The sequence below is a fragment of the Lynx canadensis genome, chromosome E2 (assembly GCF_007474595.2).
Source record: "Lynx canadensis isolate LIC74 chromosome E2, mLynCan4.pri.v2, whole genome shotgun sequence".
NCBI lineage: Eukaryota > Metazoa > Chordata > Mammalia > Carnivora > Felidae > Lynx > Lynx canadensis.
Window position 1 is genome coordinate 51,669,729 of NC_044317.1, and position 20,109 is coordinate 51,689,837.

At 53.2% G+C, this 20,109-nt stretch overlaps 1 protein-coding gene across 7 annotated transcripts in view; it reads right to left on the minus strand.

Annotated features, from left to right (window-relative positions):
* Positions 1–20,109, minus strand: part of ZC3H4 (zinc finger CCCH-type containing 4) — a 45,023-nt gene that overhangs the window by 12,503 nt on the left and 12,411 nt on the right. For all 7 annotated transcript variants that reach the window (XM_030299228.1, XM_030299229.1, XM_030299227.1 and 4 more), the window contains 9 exons: positions 13,466–13,685; positions 13,047–13,157; positions 9,419–9,641; positions 6,904–7,055; positions 6,142–6,238; positions 5,890–6,029; positions 5,225–5,332; positions 3,744–3,855; positions 3,073–3,182 (listed from right to left, as the gene is read on the minus strand). In XM_030299228.1, the coding sequence (XP_030155088.1) occupies positions 3,073–3,182; positions 3,744–3,855; positions 5,225–5,332; positions 5,890–6,029; positions 6,142–6,238; positions 6,904–7,055; positions 9,419–9,641; positions 13,047–13,157; positions 13,466–13,685 (1,273 nt within the window). The remainder of the gene's footprint in view (positions 1–3,072; positions 3,183–3,743; positions 3,856–5,224; positions 5,333–5,889; positions 6,030–6,141; positions 6,239–6,903; positions 7,056–9,418; positions 9,642–13,046; positions 13,158–13,465; positions 13,686–20,109) is intronic.

Genomic DNA, 20,109 nt, shown 5'->3' on the forward strand with positions numbered 1-20,109 from the left:
AGGCGCCGAACCACATCAGAGGGCAGGACGGTGACACATAAAACACATTAAAACCGCGTTCCTACCAGGAAAGCCGAACCCAAACCGTACAGCCCTTGCTCAGAGACGCCGAGAGGGACACGTCTGTTCCAGACCTCCTGCGCATCCCCTCTGGACCTCTCCGCCTGCAAAGACGAGCACTCCCAGGACCTTTCCATCAGACGAGACACACCAGGCCCCTCCCCTACCAGGATGGATCCTGACCGAGGCCAAGAGTTTCCGAAAGTTCAGAGCAGCCTCTTAGCGGCAAAGGGCACTCACACCCACAGACGCGCAAAGGTACGTGAGCCAAGGCTCATCAAGGCAAAGAAATCAGCTTGTGTCGGTTGGCTGGCTAGAAAATTCTTAAGTTTCTGCCCCACGCTAGAAACAATCCAAATCTTCTTCCGTTGATAACTAGACAAATTTAAGACCATCCATACAACGGACTCGTACTCACCAACAAATAGCAATGAACTACCCTCAACAACTATTCTCAACAGATGCACTATGCCTGGTGGAAAAAAGCAGATTCAAGAGGTTATGCACACACGTACGTGTGTTTAAAAGCTCTTTACTGGATACGCCTATTCAGAGAACATTCTCGAAAACACAAACTATAGAGACAGAAAACAGAGCAGCGATGCCAAAGTCTGGAAAATGGAGAAGCACTGAGTCTATAGGGGCAGGGTTTTGGGGGCAATGGAAGACTGAATTTCCTCAATCTACATTTTGGGATGGCTACATGACTCTGTGTTTGTCAGAACTCATAGAACTTTACACTAAATGGGAGGAATTTTACTGGATACAAACTATACCTTGCCAAACCTGACTATAAAAAAATAGAGCGTGAGGAAGGACTTCAGGGTAAAGAACCAAAACGTGAGCAACTTACTCCCGAATGGTTCAAGGAGGAAAAAAAAACAAAAACAAACGTGCACACACATATATAAAATAAAACAGGAGCAAATGGGGCAGAATGTTGCTAACAGACAAATCTGGGTGGAGGAGCAAGCATGCTTCCAAATGTGGAACGGATGGCTGGGAACACGTGTCTAGACGGACAGAAAGGTGTCCGCGAAGTGGGAAAACAGAGCTGAAGGAAGGAAGAAAAAGAGCGCAGGCATCTCAGGGGAGGCTGGCCAAGGCCCAGGCACGACTGGCACCACGGTGTGGACCCGGGGGCCGCCCAGAAGCTCCAGGCCCCAACCCTGGCCAACAAGCTGCAGCTGTCTGGGCAAGAAGGAGTGGTCGATGCCTTCATCTGGGTTAACCGGGTCCTTAAAATTCATCTTGAGTTTTACTTTCTGACTACCCAAATTTGACTCTGGTATGGTTTTTCCACCATCTTTTAAGTTTATTTATTTTGAGAGAGAGAGAAAGAAGGAGAAAGAACGAATGGGGGAGAGAGGGAGAGAGTGAATCCCAAGCAGGCTCTGCAGTGTCAGCACAGAGCTCAAAGTGGGGCTCGATCCCATGACCCGTTGAGATCGTGGCCTGAGGCTGAAATCAAGCATTGGAAGCTCCACCGACAGAGCCACCCACGTGTCCGTCAACACTCATTTTTAACCCACTGAGACTTAGTTTTTAGATTGGGGAGGATACCGATGCTTTCAAAACGTTTGTAACGGGGAGCTGAAATGTACCATCTTGGTTTGCTTTGGGTTTTTACTAGGGCGTTTAGAGCTGGGCTGTGCAAGGCAATGGTCACTGGCCACATGTGGCTACTGAGGCTTGAAATGCAGCTGGTGCAAACGGAGAGGGGCTCTAAGCAGAAGATAAGCGCCAGATTCCAAAGACACAATAGCAACAAGAACGATAATGCAAAACGTCTCACGTTTTTCGTTATCACTTGCTGAAACGACATTCTGAACACAGACATGCCAAGTTAAATAAGACAAACTGCCTGAAATTAACTTTTCTAGGTTTCCTTCTACTTTAACATAGCTTCCAGAAAATGTGAAAGGACACCGGTGGCTCGGTTGTGCTCCTACTTGGACAGCACTGGTTTAGAGCACCAGCTCTGAACCTCCAGCAGGGGGCAGGCCTCGGCAAGTCACTGTTCAGTTCTTCTCGTGAGAGGAAGCCACTGCTTACCCCGCTCCCTACCCTGTCAGAGAAACAGACTCTAGACAAGCTTCTCATTACAAAACCCTATTCCTAGGATACTAGATTTCCCAGAGGGCCTGGTAAGGGGAGAGTTCTTCCCACGGCACTGCCCGTGAGCACTGGGGTGCTTCCCTGCTCTGCTCGTGCAGTGCTCACCCTTGACCCCTCAGGCAGACCTGGACCCCACCAGAAACAGGGCGGTACTGACGGACTCCAGAAGCTGCCTCATGTGCTACTCAGACTCGATCCTTTCCATTCTCAAAAAACCGGCCAAAGCTCTCAGACCTGCTGTGAACTAGAAGGCACGAAAGCCTTCATCTGAAAGGACCTGTGTTCTCCCTCACCCGTTCCCTTAGTGCGTTAGGAAGCCCAAGACAGGAACCTGGGCCCCCCAGAGTCCTCATGACTCATCGGGGAGAACAACAGATACTAGGATGAGTCTCAAACATCGCCTGGCTGGGGAGGAAGGCCTGGCACAGCATGGGAGAAGCCGCTCTCTCCTGAGAACCTCCAATTACCCTGCACTTTGTCAGCTGCGTAACGGAATCCTTAAGTCTTAGGAGGAAGCATCTGACGTTTCCATCAAAATACAACCCACCCAAGTTTCACTCTCCTCCTTGTGCATCATGGGCTCTCTCTAAAAGATGGCTAAGCAACGCAAGATGTGTTTGCAAGCAACGTTCCTTTCACACCGCTGCCCCCCTCCTCCTGCCGCCCCGCCACAAAAACCGCCCTGGCTGGAGAGAAGATACACGCGAGAGCACCTCAGTTCTCCCCGCAGAGAAAACAGCCCCCGTTCTCTCCCTCAGACGGCCCAGCTCCAGATCAAGGCAAGTGGGAATTCTGGTCCCGCACAGAAGCCAGATGGACGCGCCAGGTCAAGGGGAGGCGCACCTCCTGGTTCCCCTGGAGGCAGCTGGGCCCCACATTACCCCCAAACATTACCTTATCCAAGAGCTCTCTCGTCTCCTCGGTCAGGGGGTCGTGGGAGAACATGCAGTCGTCCCCGTTGATGCAGTTCCCCGTCGTGTGGTACAACTTACATGGGAAATCACGTTCACGGGCACGTTAAGGCAAACGTATCGTGTCACAGAACCCACCCGAGCGTGGAATCCTGCCCCTTCTGTTTTGGAGATGGGGAAACGGACACCCAGAGAGGTGAAGTGACCCGCTCGGGGGCTGCATGACGTGCTCGCAGCAGACCCAACAAGAGCCCGTTTTCTCAGGACTCTCCCTCCGGAGGGCTTCCTGCCCGCACCACGCTGGCCTCGGGGCCGCGTCCGCAGGTCCTGACTCCCCGGGAATGATTCAGGTCGAGGATTTGCCCAAGGCCACACGGCCAACTGGGGAAGTCGCAGGAAGGGAACAGACAAGGGCGCTACAAACGGCCTCGAGGGTACCCGTAAAGAGAGCGGACGCGAGTGGTTAGTTCACTCATCTGCAGGACAGGGACGGCACCTCTGCCACGCGACAGACCGCGAGGGGTCGCCCGGAGAGGCGGACGGAGCGCAGGCGCGGAGGGCCAGCGCAGGTGGCGCGGGCCAGCCGCCGTCACCGGGGAGGACGGGGGAGGTCCTGCACGCTGCGGCAGGTCACGCGTGAGCGCCAAAGGATATCGTGCATGTAGGGGCAGTTCTCGGCTCTGGCACAAAAGCCGGTGATGTAAAATTTGCACAGCTCGCGCTTCTTTGGTAGCTCGATGTCGTGGCTAAAATTACAGTGGTCTCCCTGGAAGAGAGGCGGGAAAAGGTAAGGGGGGGCCACGCTAAGCCCTCGCCGACGCCCACCTGCAAGGGGAAGTCCTCCTCTGTCACCGCTGAAGCATGGAGGGACCAATGGCAGGGACGCATGCCCCCCCCCCCCCCCCCGCCCCAACAGGGCAGGGAGGGCTCACGACGTGGCTTCCCACCACCTTGAAAGTTCTGACAAAGCTGCGCTCCCTTTGCTCGGGCCCTGCCTCCCCGCCCCACGTCCCCGTTCATCCAGGCTCCGCTCCGCTGCCCCGCACCGCTTTGTTCTTATTCTCCCTCTCCCTCCCTGCAGCCACTATTTTTCACCATTTGCTGCATGACGGCCACGCTTCTTCCTTCCTAACGCAACCTCCGTTTTGTTTGGGAAGAACGTGCCCGGCTATACACACATCCTCCAGGCTCGTGTGGAGATAGATACTGTGGCCGATGAAATATAAGCCAATGTCCCCGAGGGAGGACAATACTGCTTCAATTAAAAGAAAAATCAAACTCCTTCACCCATCTTTCCTCTCAGCCCTTAGATGGGACGCCCGGAGCCACAGCAGCCGTTGTGGGACCGGCAAAGATGGCGGATATTCTTAAAAGTAGGAAGGAGAAAGGAGCTTGAGTTCCCCAGGGTGCCACTGACCAGGGCACCAACATCCCTCACCTCAGAGGAACAATGTCTGAGCGTTTAAGCTGGTGGGGCTTGATTTTCCATTATCCACAGACACACTCAGAACACAACACCCGGGTGAACAAAATATAGAAATTGTCCTATGGCTGTTTCCCCTTACTCTCAGGAGTGGCTACTCATTTTTCGTTGGATGTATTACAAGCTTCTAAAAATAATATGAATCAAAAACTGTAACACAGAGCGTTTTTTACACGTGTACGCATTTGTTCGTGTTTGTTCGAAATGCACAGTTTTTCCTAAGACTTATCATGCGGTGCGGCATTTCCTGGGCATGTGTGTGCCGTTGTCTGTCCACTGCCATCGCACTTGAATACAAGGCTGGCGGCACTCACACCGGGTTACACCCTCAGAGCTCTGCAGTCATCGGCCCACCTTCTAGTATTGAACTCTGCTGTGAAATTCAAGGCTGGCCTGCTTCACCCCACCTGCCTTTTTATCTAGAGGTCGTAACAAATTCCCTTTCCAACGCTAAAGCCCAGTAACTTCACCAGAGCATGTTACATCTTTGCAAGAGCGTCTTCCCCAGCATCTCTTGTAGGCGATCACTTCCACCCTTACCCGGCCACCGCCCCCAATTAGTGTGGCTTCTAGAACATTCCCAGAGGCCTGAGCATCCTCCGTGAGGTGGCTGCCTTGCTCCGGCAGCCAGGCACTGTAACTGGCCCCTTACCCACGTACACCGCCCCTCCACGAAGTATTTGCAGATGACTTTGCCTTTCTTGTCGGACTGCTGGTGGGGCTTGTCATGGTCGCTCCTCCGGTAGCTCCCGCCACCATCCTGTCAGGAACACAGAGTGTGAGCATAAAGGGGAGTGAAAAGGAAGGGTTGGGGGGACAACGCAGGCTGGGGGAGGCGGGTTGCGAGGGAGTGACAGAAGTCGGCCGGTGGGCACGAGCATTCCGACAGAAGCGTCTTCTGGTAACAAGAGCAGTGTCATGGCCGTGAGGGGTGTGAGCCCCAAGGCAGGGGGCGCTGGCACGGACAGGAGAAGTTCTGCCACTCGGAGCTGTGGGCCACCGAAGGGCACCACACAGCTGTGCAGGAACACATCCACCTCCCAGAGGGCAAACTCTCCAGGCTGCCTGGATGGGTCACCTAGAACCTTCCACACCTCAGAGATGCAGGTGCTACAGAGATGTGGTTTTAAAAACAGAGGGTCTCACCAGCAGCACACCCACCATGAGAGTTGACGAGAGCTCATCTGTCCCATGGAGAAGAGCGGACGGGAGCAGGAGGATGAACAGGCCTCAGAGGCCAACTTGTTCAAGAAAAGGAAAAGTCCGAGAAGGGGGCCTCGGCTAAGTATCTCAGATCCGAATGAAGGGTCAACTCACGCCCATGTCCTCGTCATAGAAGTCTTCGTCGTCATTCATTCCGCCCTTGTTCATCCCTCCTCGGCTGCCACCTCGGCCGCGACCCCGGCCCATCCCTTTCCCTCGACCTCGGGAACCCCGGCCACGGCCTCGATTTAACCCTGCAGGGGAGAGAGATGGCGTTCACCTGCTGCCTCTCCCCAGGATCCCGGTCCGGCAGCAGCTGCCGGAAGGAGCCCTGCCGACCCGTCACCTCCTGGGCCCCCTGCCCACCTCGTCCTCGGCCATCTTTGGACCGGCGGTACTGGCTCAGTTCCTTGGAGTACTCGTCATAGTCCTCATCTCCCATCGGCTCCTCACTTTCTCCATACTAGGGTTCCAGAAAGGAAGAGAGAAGCAGGTGGCGTGCAGGGAACAACGAGCACTGTCCCTAACTGTGCTCTCTGTCCCCTTACGCCTTTTTATTTGGCTGAACGCCAGATTCAGAAGGGCAGATGACCCACCCAAGGCCACCTGCTTATGCCCCCTCTTACATGCGACAGCCTCAGGTGGAGGGGGGTGTCTAACCTCTGGTACTGTCTTCACCCCTACAACTCCTCTCCCCTCCCCCCAGGTAAATCCCACAGGGCTCCTCCTACACAAGACAGCTGTGGCTGTAACAACGGACCACCAGGGAAAGGTCTCGGGCAGGGACAGAACAATGAACGTGGAAGCTGTGTGCGTGTGTGTAGCGGGGCGTGAATAAACAAGCACCTGACTGCAAAGGCATCAAACATTTCCAGAAGGCACTCAGGAGACTTGTCTCCAGGGATGGGAACTAAGCTGCCGGGGGCAGCAGTAGTGGGGAGAGGTTTTCACAGCTTTGGTACCCTTCCAATTTTGAACCATGTGAAGGTTTCCTCTATTCCGAAATAAGAAACGAATGTGGAAACACAGAGAACTGCCACCCGATGCTTTCCTTCCACTGTTTCCAAGGTTTCCCCCAAAAGCGCCCACCAGCCCCCCACTTTCTCCCGGGACTGGAGGAGAGCTTACTTCCATCTCTTCCTCGTAGAAGTCTTCTTCGTCCTCCGGGTGGTCTCCCACGGAGCCCCTGCCCCTTCCACGGCTGCCCCTGCCCATGCCTCGGCCTCGAGATCCTCCGCGGCTGCCTCGGCCCCGGTAGCCCCTGCCACGGCCTCGGCTGCCTGCAGGGTGATTCAGATGGTGAGCAGATGCCCCCAGCAGGAGAGAAGGCAGCCCATTTTCCACCCCCGAGGTCGGTCATTTCCTCCTCCTCCCCAAGCCTTCCTAGCAGCTCCAGGCAGAAGGTCCCATGGTTCCCAGCCCAGGTCCCCTCAGCATTCTGGATGTGCACCTGCTATGGCACTCACTACACAGCCACAAGGGCATCTGTGCGTTGAAAGCTGCACTCACTGTCTAGCTACTTGTGGCTACGGAGCCCCTGTAACACGACCAAACTAAGAGATGCTGCAAGGGTGAAATACACACTGGATTTACAGAACATCATTTAAAAAAAAAAAAAGGAAAAGAAAAAGAGCGGGGGTGCCTGGGTGGCTTAGTCGGTTGAGGACCTGACTCTTGGTTTTGGCTCAGGTCATGATTTTGAGATTCATGGCTTCAAGCTGTCAGTGTGGAGCCTCCTTGGGATTCTCTCCCCCCACCCCCTGCCCCTGCCCCTCCCCTGCTCACACACACAATTTCTCTTTCTTTCAAAATAAGTAAACACTGGGGCACGTGGGTGGCTCAGTCGGTTAAGCATTGGACTTCGGCTCAGGTCATGATCTCATGATCTCACGGTTTGTGAGTTCAAGCCCTGCGTCGGGCTCTGTGATGACAACTAGGAGCCTAGAGCCTGCTTCAGATTCTGTGTCTCCCTCTCTCTTTGTCCCTCCCCTGCTCACGCTCTGTCTCTCAAAAATAAATAAATGTCAAAAAAAATTTTTTTTAAATAAGTAAACATTAACAAAAAAATACAATTGCAGTAAACATTAAAAAGAGAGTGAGAGAGAAAACAGAGAGAGAAAGGCATAACATAAAATACCACATCTATCTGTTTGGATAATGTGTTAAAGTAAGATTTGGAGAATATGAGGTAAATAAAATAAACTGTTAAAATTAATCTCATCTGGGGCGCCTGAGTGGCTGAGTCGGTTGAGCATCCAACTTTGGCTCAGGTCATGATCTCGCGGTTCATGAGTTCAAGCCCCGCATCGGGCTCTGTGCTGACAGCTCAGAGCCTGAAGCCTGCTTCAGATTGTATCCCCCGCCGCCCCCTCTCCACCCCATCCTTGCTTGTGCTCTTTCAAAAATGGATGAACAGGGGCGCCTGGGTGGCTCAGTCGGTTAAGCGGCCGACTTCGGCTCAGGTCATGATCTCATGGTCCGTGAGTTCGAGCCCCGCGTCGGGCTCTGTGCTGACCGCTCAGAGCCTGGAGCCTGTTTCAGATTCTGTCTCCCTCTCTCTCTGCCCCTCCCGTGTTCATGCTCTGTCTCTGTCTCAAAAATAAATAAGTGTTAAAAAAAAAAAATTTAAAAAAAAAATGGACGAACATAAAAAAAATTTAAATTAATCTCATCTGTTTCCTTTTATTTTTTCAATGGGACTGCCAGAAAATTCTAAATTCTACGGTGATTTGTGTTATATTTTTTCTTTTTAAATGGTTTAATCATTTTTTGAGAGAGAGAGACAGCACGCACACACGAGTGGGGTGAGGTAGAGAGAGAGAGGGAGACATAGAAGGTGAAGCAGGCTCCAGGCTGTGAGCTGTGAGCACAGATCCCAATGCAGGGCTCGCATTCATGGACCATGAAATCATGACCTGAGCCTAACTTGGACACTTAACTGACTGAGCCACCCAGGTGTCCCACACTGTATTTCTATCGGACGGCACTGGTCTAGAATCTCCCCAAAGAGCAGGGCTTGTCCAGGGAGGTGTCCAGGGAAGACTTGCCAAGAAAATGAATGAGCAGCCACTCTAACAATAAGCTGGGCCTTAGTCAGGGCTAAGTACTGCTGAGCTATAAGGTCCCAGGAACCCTTGTGGGTTGCAAAACCTCGCAGGCAGGAGCCAGTTCTAGATGGTTTCCGGTGCTCCGCCCTCCCTCACCTCCTAACTGCCACAGTTCAAGGTTCAGAGGCTGCACACCTTGTTGGGTGATAGGAGCTGGGAGGAGTGGGGAGGAGGCTGGGGCAGCCAGCTGTCCGTTACCCTGGCCTGTATCTGACAAGCTGTCCCTTCTCTCGCTCCTCACAGCTGAGCAGGAAGTGAATGAAGAAAACAACCCTCAGCCACGAGGGCGTCTCCCCGCCTCCCGCCAGCCTGGCTGTGTCCCAAGCACAGGCCTAGCACTGGGGCTTCTTCTCAGGGCCCTGCGTGTGCAGCCCCTGCCCTTCCCCTGTACTCACCCCTGCACCGAAACCACTGCCGGTCTCTCCTCCCGCACCGGAGGCTCGGCAGCACTGGGCCCCACACTGCACCCCGAGCCCCCGCCGCGGATCTGCTCGGACCCCCTCCCCCCCGCCCCCCCAGAGGCGGCAGGGCCTCACCTCGGCCCCGGCCGCTGCCCTCCTTCGCGCGCCGGTACTGGTTCAGCTCTTTGGTGAAATCGTCATAGTCCTCCTTGCCCATATCCTCCTCCTCGTCGCCCTCGTACTCCCCGTACTGCTCGTTCTCGTAGTCTTCGTACATGCCGTAGCCTTTGCTGTCCATCTTGGAGTAGGCCTTCTTGGGCAGGGACGTGGTGTGCGACGGGGGGTACTGCTGGTGGGACTGATGGAGAGAGGGCGTGAGGCGGCCCCGGGGCCCTGGGCCCGGACTGCCAAGATCCCCGCTGTTCCCTTAACTGATGCACTGTCTGGGGGCCTCTGCCACCCCGGCGGCGACACACCAGCCCCCAGCACTCGGGGCACTGGTTCCCAGACGAGCGAGAGCTGGGCGGTGGGCTCAGACGTTTCTGTTCTTCAAAAAGGGCCACGGCTTGAAAGAAAATTTAGAAACACGGACCCCACGATCCCTGAAGAACTGGGGAGGGGAGAGAAAGGGCTATTGCCCAGGGATATGCAACCTCATTTGGGAAGGAGGCCTGGTAGGCAACAGGGGTGCGCCTTTTTATGTATTTATTTTGAGAGCGAGAGCAAGTGGGGGAGGAGCAGAGAGAGAAAATCCCAAGGCAGGCTCTGTGCTGTCAGCACAGAGCCCGACATGAGGCTCAAACTCACAAAACTGAAATCATGACCTGAGCTGAAATCAAGAGTCTGCCGCTGAACCGACTGAGCCACCAAGATGCCCACATCTATCTACCTATCGATCCATCTGTTTATTTATAGGGGACGCTGTCCAGGGGATGCCGTCTAGGGACGCCGGGGTGGCTCAGTCAGTTCAGCGGCAGACTTCGGCTTGTGAGTTCGAGCCCCACATCAGGCTCTGCTGTCGACACAGAACCCACTTCAGGTCCTCTGTCTCCCTTTTTCTCTGCCCCCCTCCCCCTGCTCTCTCAAAAATGAATATTTAAAAAATAATAAGTAAGTAAGTAAGTAAATAAATAAATAAAAGTAATCTCTACACCCAACATGGGGCTCGAACTTAACCTGGAGATCAAGAGTCGCATGCTCCACCCACGGAGCCAGCCAGGCACCCCCAAGAGGGGTGCTCCTTGGTCAACCTTTTCTTGGGGCCTTGGAATTCAATTAATAATCTACTTGGCAACCAAATTAGAAAGCTATTAAATGCTGCTTTCGAAAGTGTGTTAGTGCAAAGAGATATCGGATGAAGTTAGACAGAGACAGACACACACACAGACAGACACACACACACACACACACACACACAAATAGAAAGCACCAAGATGGCCTTTAGTAAACAAATAAACTGGGGTCCATCCAGACAATGGAGTCTTATTCATTGGTTAAAAGAGATGAGGGGCGCCTGGGTGGCGCAGTTGGTTAAGCGTCCGACTTCAGCCAGGTCACGATCTCGCGGTCCGTGAGTTCGAGCCCCGCGTCGGGCTCTGGGCTGATGGCTCGGAGCCTGGAGCCTGTTTCCGATTCTGTGTCTCCCTCTCTCTCTGCCCCTCCCCCGTTCATGCTCTGTCTCTCTCTGTCCCAAAAATAAATAAACGTTGAAAAAAAAAAATTAAAAAAAAAAAAAAGAGATGAACCACGGGGCTATGGAAAGACACGGGAAAACCACACACACATACTGTTAAGTAAAAGAAACTGATCCGAAAAAATTACACGCTGTAGGAGTCCAGCTCTCTGACATTCTGGAAAAGGCAACACAACAGAGACAGAAAAAGACTGTGGGTTGCCAGAGGCTCAGGGAGGAGGGAGGGGGTAAGGCACAGGGGATTTTTAGGGAACTGAAACTATTTTATATGATAGTGTATGGTGAATACATAACATGAGCATTTGTCGAAAACAAAAGAACTGTAAAACACAGAGGAGGAAACCTTAGTATAACCATAAGCTTTGATTAATAGCCATGCATCAATACTGGCTCATCAATTACAACAAACGTACCATAATAACGTAAAGCGTTAACAGGAGAGGGACACGTGGGTGGCTCAGGTTAAGCTTCCGGCTTCAGCTCAGGTCATGATCTCACAACTCGTGAGTTCAAGTCCCGCATCGATAGAGCTCTGTGCTGGCAGCTCAGGGCCTGAAGCCTGCTTCAGATTCTGTGTCTCCCTCCCTCTCCACCCACCCCGCCCCCCGCATTCATGCTCTCTTTGTCTCTCTCTCTCTCTCAAAACTAAATAAACATTGGGGCGCCTGGGTGGCTCAGTTGGTTGAGCGTCCGACTTCAACTCAGGTCACGATCTCGCAGTCCGTGAGTTCGAGCCCCGTGTCGGGCTCTGGGCTGATGGCTCGGAGCCTGGAGCCTGCTTCCGATTCTGTGTCTCCCTCTCTCTCTGACCCTCCCCCTTTCCTGCTCTCTCTCTGTCTCAAAAATAAATAAACGTTAAAAAAAAAATTTAAAAAAAAAAGTAAATAAACATTTAAGGCATCTGCTCAATTTTCTACAAACCTAAAACTGTTCTAAGAAACAATCTATATTAATTTAAAAGACCCACACTCATGGGGCGCCCGAGTGGCTCAGTCGGTTAAGTATCCAATTCTTGAGCTCAAACTCAGGTCTTGATCTCAGGGTCATGAGTTCAAGCCCCATGTTGGGCTCCGTGCTGGGTGTGAAGCCTACGTAAACAAATAATTTAAAAAAAATAAAAAATCCACACTCGTTATGAGAAAATACAGAACGTAAGTATATAGACACATAGGACTACATTAGCAGACCTTAAAATCCCTCAACCCCAGATGCCTGGCTGGCTCAGTGAGTGGCACGTGTGACTCTCGCTCTCGGGGTTGTGAGTTCGATCCCCACGTGGGGGTAGAGATTACTTAAATATAAAATCTTAAAAAAAAAAAAAATAAAAGCCTCAAACTCTAGTTCCTAATCGAAGCTGTGGTGTGCCCTCCCTCCATTTCTTGTCTCAGGTTGAAAGTCTGAATCTCTGCTAGCATATCAATGTCAAGTGTAACATTATATGATTGAATTATTCGTTAGGACAGATGATGCTGAGTCATGGGACACAGGGACGTATGTATTTTAGAGCTACTAACTTTAAAAGCATTTTTCATCAAAACTTGAAAATCTACATCAATTTTTCTTACCGATTTTGCTGGGGAGAAAAAACAGTACAGAAACCAAACAAATAATCTAAACGCCCGTTTAAGCTCCGTGTTACAACAGGATAAACATCTGACTTCTGACTCTACGACCCTTGAGATAATTTGCTCCAATTTTCCACAACAGGTCATTTCTCAATGGTGGACAACGGTCAGCTACACCAAGGATAAATCAGCAGATTTCTGGGGGACGGGGACATCCTGAGTCCTGCCAAGGCCATGGGAAGAAGAGGGAAGTCTTAGGATGGCTAATGGAGATCAGCCACCGACTGGGCTTGAACCCCAGCTCCTACACTACAAGGCTGCCACCTGGCTGGTTTCCCGGCTCTGTTTTCTTCACCTGTAAAACGGGGATAAAAACAGTATCTCGTCTTGCAGGCTTAAAACCCACGTAACACGCGGTGCAAGAATGCCCAGCAGGCAGCAAGTGCTTAGCAAACAAGGGTGGTTTACCCGGCTCCGCGGGGGCCCCTGCGGGGCAGATACTCACCGGTGCATACGGGGGGCTGTACTCTCTGTACTTGCGGTGCCCCTTCTCGCTGGGGCTGAAATCCGAGTCATCTGAAAAGTCCGAGAAGTCATCACTGGAAGAAGCGTGGCGCTGCAGTGGCAGAAGAAACGGACTTAGTGATTCCGCTGCGGGCAGTGTCAGCCCAGGGACAGACGCTGCCGGAATGTGCCGGAAGGGCCCAGCGCTCCCTGCCAAACACCTCACCTAAGGGCATTTAGTGGCAATGGAGCATGAGCCACTGACTCTTTAAAGAAAAATAAAACTGTTTATCCAATTTGGGGAAGGAATAAGCACCACTATTACGCGTGCCCTCGGGCCTCCGAGGCGAGCTCGGCCCCCGGGGCTCCGCTCCAGCCCGGTGCACGCAGCCCGGCCCGGGCGCACCCTCCCAGACCTACTTTGTGCTTGGATTTCCTCCTCTTCTTCGACCTCCTCTTCTCCTTCTCCCTCTCTTTCTTCCGCTTCCGCTTCAGTCTCCGGTGAGACTTCTCCTCGTCCGAATCGCTATGGTGCTTCTCCCCCTTTTCCTTCCGGCTCCTCTCGGGCCCTCCGGAGGTGTCCTGGGTCTCCTCGGCCCCATCATCCTCCAGTTCACCTTCTTCCAACTCACCATCTTCCCTATAAACCAATCCCAAAGCCAGTATGAAGCCGGGGTGTGAGAGGGGATGTCCGAGGGCTGCGGGGTGGCCCCGGTGGACAGGAAGAGAGCGACGCCTTCCTCGGGAGGACTGGGGGCCGCTGCCTCTCGGCCCCCCCCCCCCAAGGACTGCGCCTACTCTCGTGTAACCTGGCTGGGGGACAGCGGGCGGGGGCCCGACACCGCTGGATTTTCAAGGTGCAGCCACTGATACGGGGACCACCCTAAGTCAGTATTTCTCAGAGTGCTCCAAGGACCTCGAATTCTAAAGAAAAAAAGCGACAAGGTTCTGTGGTCAAATGAGGGGAGGAAATCCCCACCTTGGGGCATCACAGTGTTTAATGCTCTAATGGAAGTTCCCAGAGGTCTTACCGTCCAGAAGCCTGCGCAGCCCTGCTTTAAGAGCATTTCCAGGACTTACTTGACCAGAGAGGCTGCTGTCTCTCAGGGAACACGGATTAGCATCCGTCCCAGAGTGCAGTGGTGCACAGCGGCCTGAGGTCACGGGCTTGGTCCTAGTCCTATGGATGTGTCCTGTGAGCTGAGGGTGGTGGCTGTGCACAGTGGGGACAGGGCCATGGTTCTAAACCAGAGGCGGCCCCTGGTCTCCTGGACCCGACCCACAAGCAGGCTCGGGCTGTGCCCAAGGACACAATGTATTTCACCAAAGCCCCGTAAGAACTACCAGTGACAAGCTCTGGTCTCCAGAGGTCTCACCCACAGCCTGGGCTGCACAGCTCTGGGCTGGGGAGCCAGGGGGCAACCGAGCAGGTGAAGAAAGGGGAAGGGGTGAGCGAAGGGTCCCAGGCCCCAAACCCCTCCTGACGTCCCCTCCTAACAACTGTCGGGGTCGGGTCCCCCGCACTCCACTGCTGCCGACCCCCGGTATCCCTTCTGGCTCCCCTTCCTACAGATTTCCTGATTTTGTCACTGCCCCCACATCACCCCATCCCTAGTACTTTCAAAAATAAAAGCACTCTCCAAACATGACAGTCGCTGCCCACAGAACATTCTAAATATCTACAGGGTGGGGAAGAGGGAAGGGGATAAATAGGGTTAAGAAGGAAAGCAACTGGAAAAAGAATCCAGTTTTTGGCCAAACCCACAGAGACAGTTGTCACAAGTACAGGAGTTGGTTTAAAAAATAAAAATAAAATAAATTCCGCAAATCTTTTCTAAAAGCTCCCACAGTTCCTCAAGCGTGACCATGGAAGAGCGTGTGTGAGAACAGAAAAAATTCCTTTCTTCTCCATTAACTAGGACCCCAGAAGAGAACGAAGAGAACATAAACAGGGGCATAATGAACCCAGGATCCGAAAGGCTAACCATGAAAGGATCTAATCCAGGCAGAAAAGACCTTGCTGCCCAGACGGGCCCGGGGTCAGAGTGGGAACAAGCCCGCCCCCAGAGCCCCCGCAGGTTCTACGGGGCTTTGTAGAGAAACACCACACTGGTGATGCTCCAAGAGTCCTTCGCGTCCTTTCACTCACGCAACCCCCTTTGTCCGCCCCGGGTGGCGCTGCTCCCCAAATGTCAAGGAGCCTCTCTTAATTCTCATTCCCCATTCAAAGCGGTCAGGTCAGCTTAAAACCCAAGCGGCCCCAACCCCACGGACAGCCCGGCAGAGGTCAAGGGCAGCTCTCTCACACACAGCGCGGGACACAAAATTTGTTCAGATGTTTCAAAGGAAACAAGTCAGGGAGGTGACCGACGTGTGTCTCGGGTCGTCTCCTTGCAAATCGCCAGGGTGGGGGGTGGGGGGCAGCCCCGCAGAACGATGCAGAGTAAAGCGGGGAGGAGCCGGCATTCCTGACAAGTGAGGCACCTTCCGGCTTGGGCTTGGGTGCGGCCCACGGAACGGGGTGTGGGACAAGCTGCCTGGCTGGAGTGGCCTTGCCCACAGTAAAAGTGCCACCCGACTGGGGAAACTGGTTTCGGCGAGCTCTCCAGCCGGAGGGAGCAGGGCAGGCTCCCTGCTGCCTGGAACCACGGCGGACGCCAGGGTGTGGTTCCCGCAGCAAACAGGACGCACGTCCCTCCCTGCTGGGAACACCGTGGGCAGACCAGCTTGCCACACCTCAGGAGAAACACAGGGAGACAGACAGACAAAATGGAGCTGAGGAAGGCCCAGAGACAAACCGAGGATGGCGGGGATGGAGGGCCGTACTCCATGAAGAAAAGCTAAAAAGCGCATCACCTTTTTTTTTTTTTTTCAACGTTTTATTTATTTTTGGGACAGAGAGAGACAGAGCATGAACGGGGGAGGGGCAGAGAGAGAGGGAGACACAGAATCGGAAACAGGCTCCAGGCTCTGAGCCATCAGCCCAGAGCCTGACGCGGGGCTCGAACTCACGGACCGCGAGATCGTGACCTGGCTGAAGTCGGACGCTTAACCGACTGCGCCACCCAGGCGCCCCAAAAAGCGCATCACTCTTAACCAACGGTCTGGAAAGGAAAAAGCTCAGAGGGACATGTTGGAAAAGCGGCCAGAATCTCCGGGCAGGTGGGGACGGAGGGGACACAGGAAGACAAGAAGGGCCCGGGCTCCCAGAAGCCCTGATGAAAGAAAATAAGGCTCCCAGAGCAAAAGACCCTCATGGAGCCAGAAGAAGCCTATCAGAGTGGAAGGGATGGCAAGACGCTTTGAACGCTCTCCTCTCAGGCAGGTGGATCGCAAAGGGAGGACAGGTGATGGGACTTGTCAAGGGCAGACATTGCAGACACTCCCTTACCTCCGCCCACAGCGTGACAGGGCAGGCCAAGGTCTTGCCCAGGGTCAGGGTCAGGCTCCATCCCTGTCCCGCACCCACAAGCCAGCTTGCTTGAATACGTGGGCCGGGTCTACACCGAACACCTGGGGGCTGGCTACAAAGACCACCCGAGCGACTCCGAAGTCCTCACCACCATCAAGAAAGATTCCTAGGGAGCACTTGGGTGGCTCCTTCATTAAGTGTCCGACTTCATCTCATGGTTTGGGAGTTCAAGCCCAGCATCGGGCTCTGTGCTGACTGCACAGAGACTGCTTGGGATTCTCTCTCTCCCTCTCTCTGCTCTCCCCCCAGTCGTACACATACTCTCTCAAAATAAATAAACTTAAAAAAAAAAAAAAAAAAGAATGATTCCTGAAGAAAGCCCTTTAATGCCGAAGGACTTCCCAAAGCAAGGAAGCACAGTGTTCAAATCCACCCTCCAAAGACTTTCAGCCAAAGAGGGGCTCTGCGTTACCTGTACGAACACCTCCGGGATATCTGGGCTCAGTGAGAATCTACCCCGCAACTTTTTACTAAATGGGTCACGAATACTTAGAACTTTGTTTCTTTACACGGACTTGGGGAAAACTGACAAACAGTATTTAAAAAACAGAAACAAAAAACCTGCTGGCGACTTACGAAGGGAAAATGGGAGACTGCAAGGGACACCAGGCCGGTGACCCTCCAGTGCCCACTGTGCGTCCTCAGTGCCATCTGGCCATGCTGTGCTCTCAAACTTCTCCGAGCCCTGGGCTAACCTCTGGTCACCTGAGGGGGTGCCCTCTGATAACACAGGAAATTCCCAGCTTAACTTCTGTATGAACACGGGGTCTGTCTTCCTTACAAGGGGAAAGAACAAAAACCAAGAAAACCGAACCAGCCGGGACAGGGGCAGAAATCCCCGGGGACCACTGACACGCGGGCACAAAAGCAGGCTCCAGGAACAGCAGCCAGGCTTCAGTGGTGCCACCTCACAGACTGCCAGCAAAGCCCATGTCAGAGTGGGATTAAATACCGAGGGAGCTTGCCTAATAGACTGTGACATAATCCCTCAAGAAAAGTGGGGGAAGCCCCACTGCGCTAATCATTTCAATCTAGACCTGCCAAGCCCTCTTGAGACCAGTAAGCAGGAGAAAGCCTGAGGCGTCAGCCTGAGCAGGGACGACCTTATTCCCAGAGCCCGGACTGGCAATGTCCCAGGATGGCCGCGCCAGGGTCGGCCCGCCGGGGCCATCGGGGACAGGCAACCGACCAAGCTGGGGGACTGACTTGGAACGGGTGTCCAGGAGGGAACGGGAAGAAGCCACCGGCTTGCCGAGGGTCAGATCTGTCTCGTGCCTCCCGCACTAAGCTTCCAGGGCATTTAAACTCCCACTCACAGAGCTGGTGACAGCCAGCTCCTCCCTCTCGGGTCAAAGACTAGATCTGGGTGCCCATTCTAAGGAATGCCTATTTGGCCACTCCACAGGGCACAGGAGCGTGCTGAATTCAACACACACCATGGGCTTGGCAAAAACAGCACGCAGTCAAGAAATCTCATGACTTCAAAGCAGGCTGGCGGGGTGGGGCACGGGGCCGCTTTCTGCAGGCCAAGTGACCAACCACCAGCTCCGCTTCTTACGCTCTTGGTATGCGTAACTTAGCGCCTTGGTTTTCTCACCTGTGGAATGGGGTGACTGTAGTACCTACCAGGGTTGTTAAGGTTAAATGAGATTAACGTGGATAAAGCCCTTGACGTGAGAAAGGCACAAAGTACCAGACAAAAAGCAGCTACCAGGTTTAAGGATAGCCCTAAACTGGCTGGGGTGCTCATCAGGAAGCACTTTCTGTACGGAGAAGCTTCAGCCAACTCCCCTTGGGGGTCGCTGCTGACCGCTGGCCAACAAGTTCCCGCTACACTCGGCCGGACTGAGTACGCGCTATCCTCTCCCGACAGACCCTGAGAAAACTGACAAATCAACACGTCCCCTTCCTCTGCTCTAATCTAGCTGGTAAGAGGAAGTAACCGAGTGGGTGACCAGGAGGGAAAGGCACAGGGAGAGCTGAGCCCCAGGAAGAAGGGACAAAAGCCCCTTAAAAAAACAAAGCTTCCCGACATGGAAATTCTCTAGACGAGAGAGCTGGAAGGAAACTGAAAGGGGCCCGGGTTTGTGGATCGATCTGGTTTGCAAAAAAAGAGAAGGGGGTGGGGGCAAAAAAAACCAAAAGGTGGACACTCATGGGAGCAGTGGCTGTTACCTGAAGATCATGAGAGCCCTTGACAAGAGGCGGCTAGGTTAATGTGAAGGTCAGGGTTATGACCATTAACTGCCCAAACGCTCAACAAATTGCCTGGGTAGGCTCGGAATGACCCATTAACTAGGGACAAAACTACAAAAATTATGGGGAGGCTCTGCCTCTTCAAATGGTTAACGACAGGCCTAACTGCCGAAGTCCCCAAATCCGACCGTGTGGGACAGTTGTTTACTGGGAGCGAAGGCACAGAGGCTTTCCCTCGCTTTCCGACGAGGTGAAGGAGCCTCAGGGGGTGGGGGGCACCTCACTGAGGGATTTTCAGAGGCAGGAAATTCTTGAAATAAACCTCTGGGCCTCACACATGGTTTTCAGTGTCCTTGCTACCTAGGTTTATTGACCAGAACTCAAGAGCAAATGGGCTCTATGTCTCCCTTCCCCTCAACATTCTCACGTGGTGTCACAACAGACTGTGACATCGCACCACCTCCATGGTAACGTGCCCACGTAACAGACAACACCCCACCCGAGCAGCCAAGCGCAAACCAACCATGGGACACGAGAAGCCCGATCGCCAGCACCCCCAACCCCTCACTTCAACGTGAGCAGAAGAGCCGGTCCGGTGCTGAGACCCGGATGGAAACGCACCTACAGCCAGAAGTCAATTTCTCCAATGGAAATGGAGAAATCTGCACTTGGAATGGGTATTTGAAATATTAAGTAGTTACTGTCAATTTTGTTACATAGGATTATAGCTTTGCGGTTATGTTTTAAAAAAAAAAAATCGTTGGGGCACCTCGGTGGCTCAGTCAGCTAAGCACCGGACTCTTGATCTCAGCTCAGGCCTTGATTTCAGGGTCTTGAGTTCAAGCCCTGTGTTGCACTCCGCACTGAGCGTGAAGCCTACTTTAAAATAAATAAAGAAATAAGTAAATAAATATAATAATTTTTAAAAATCTCCAAGTTACAGATATGCACTAAAGAATCTGCAGGTCAGGGGCACCTGGGTGGCTCAGTCGGTTAAGCGTCCGACTTCAGCTCAGGTCACGATCTCGCGGTCCGCGAGTTCGAGCCCCGCGTCGGGCTCTGCGCTGATGGCTCGGAGCCTGGAGCTTGCTTCCGATTCTGTGTCTCCCTCTCTCTCTGCCCCTCCCCCGTTCATGCTGTGTCTCTCTCTGTCTCAAAAATAAACGTTAAAAAAAAATTAAAAAAAAAAAAAAGAATCTGCAGGTCAAATGACGTGAAATCTGAGATCTGCTTTAAAATACACAAGGCAGGGGCGCCTGGGTGGCTCAGTCAGTTACGCATCTGACTTCAGCTCAGGTCATATCTTGTGGTTCATGGGTTCAAGCCCCACGTCAGGATCTGTGCTGACAGCTCAGAGCCCAGAGTCTGCTTTGGATTCTGTGTCTCCCTCTCTCCC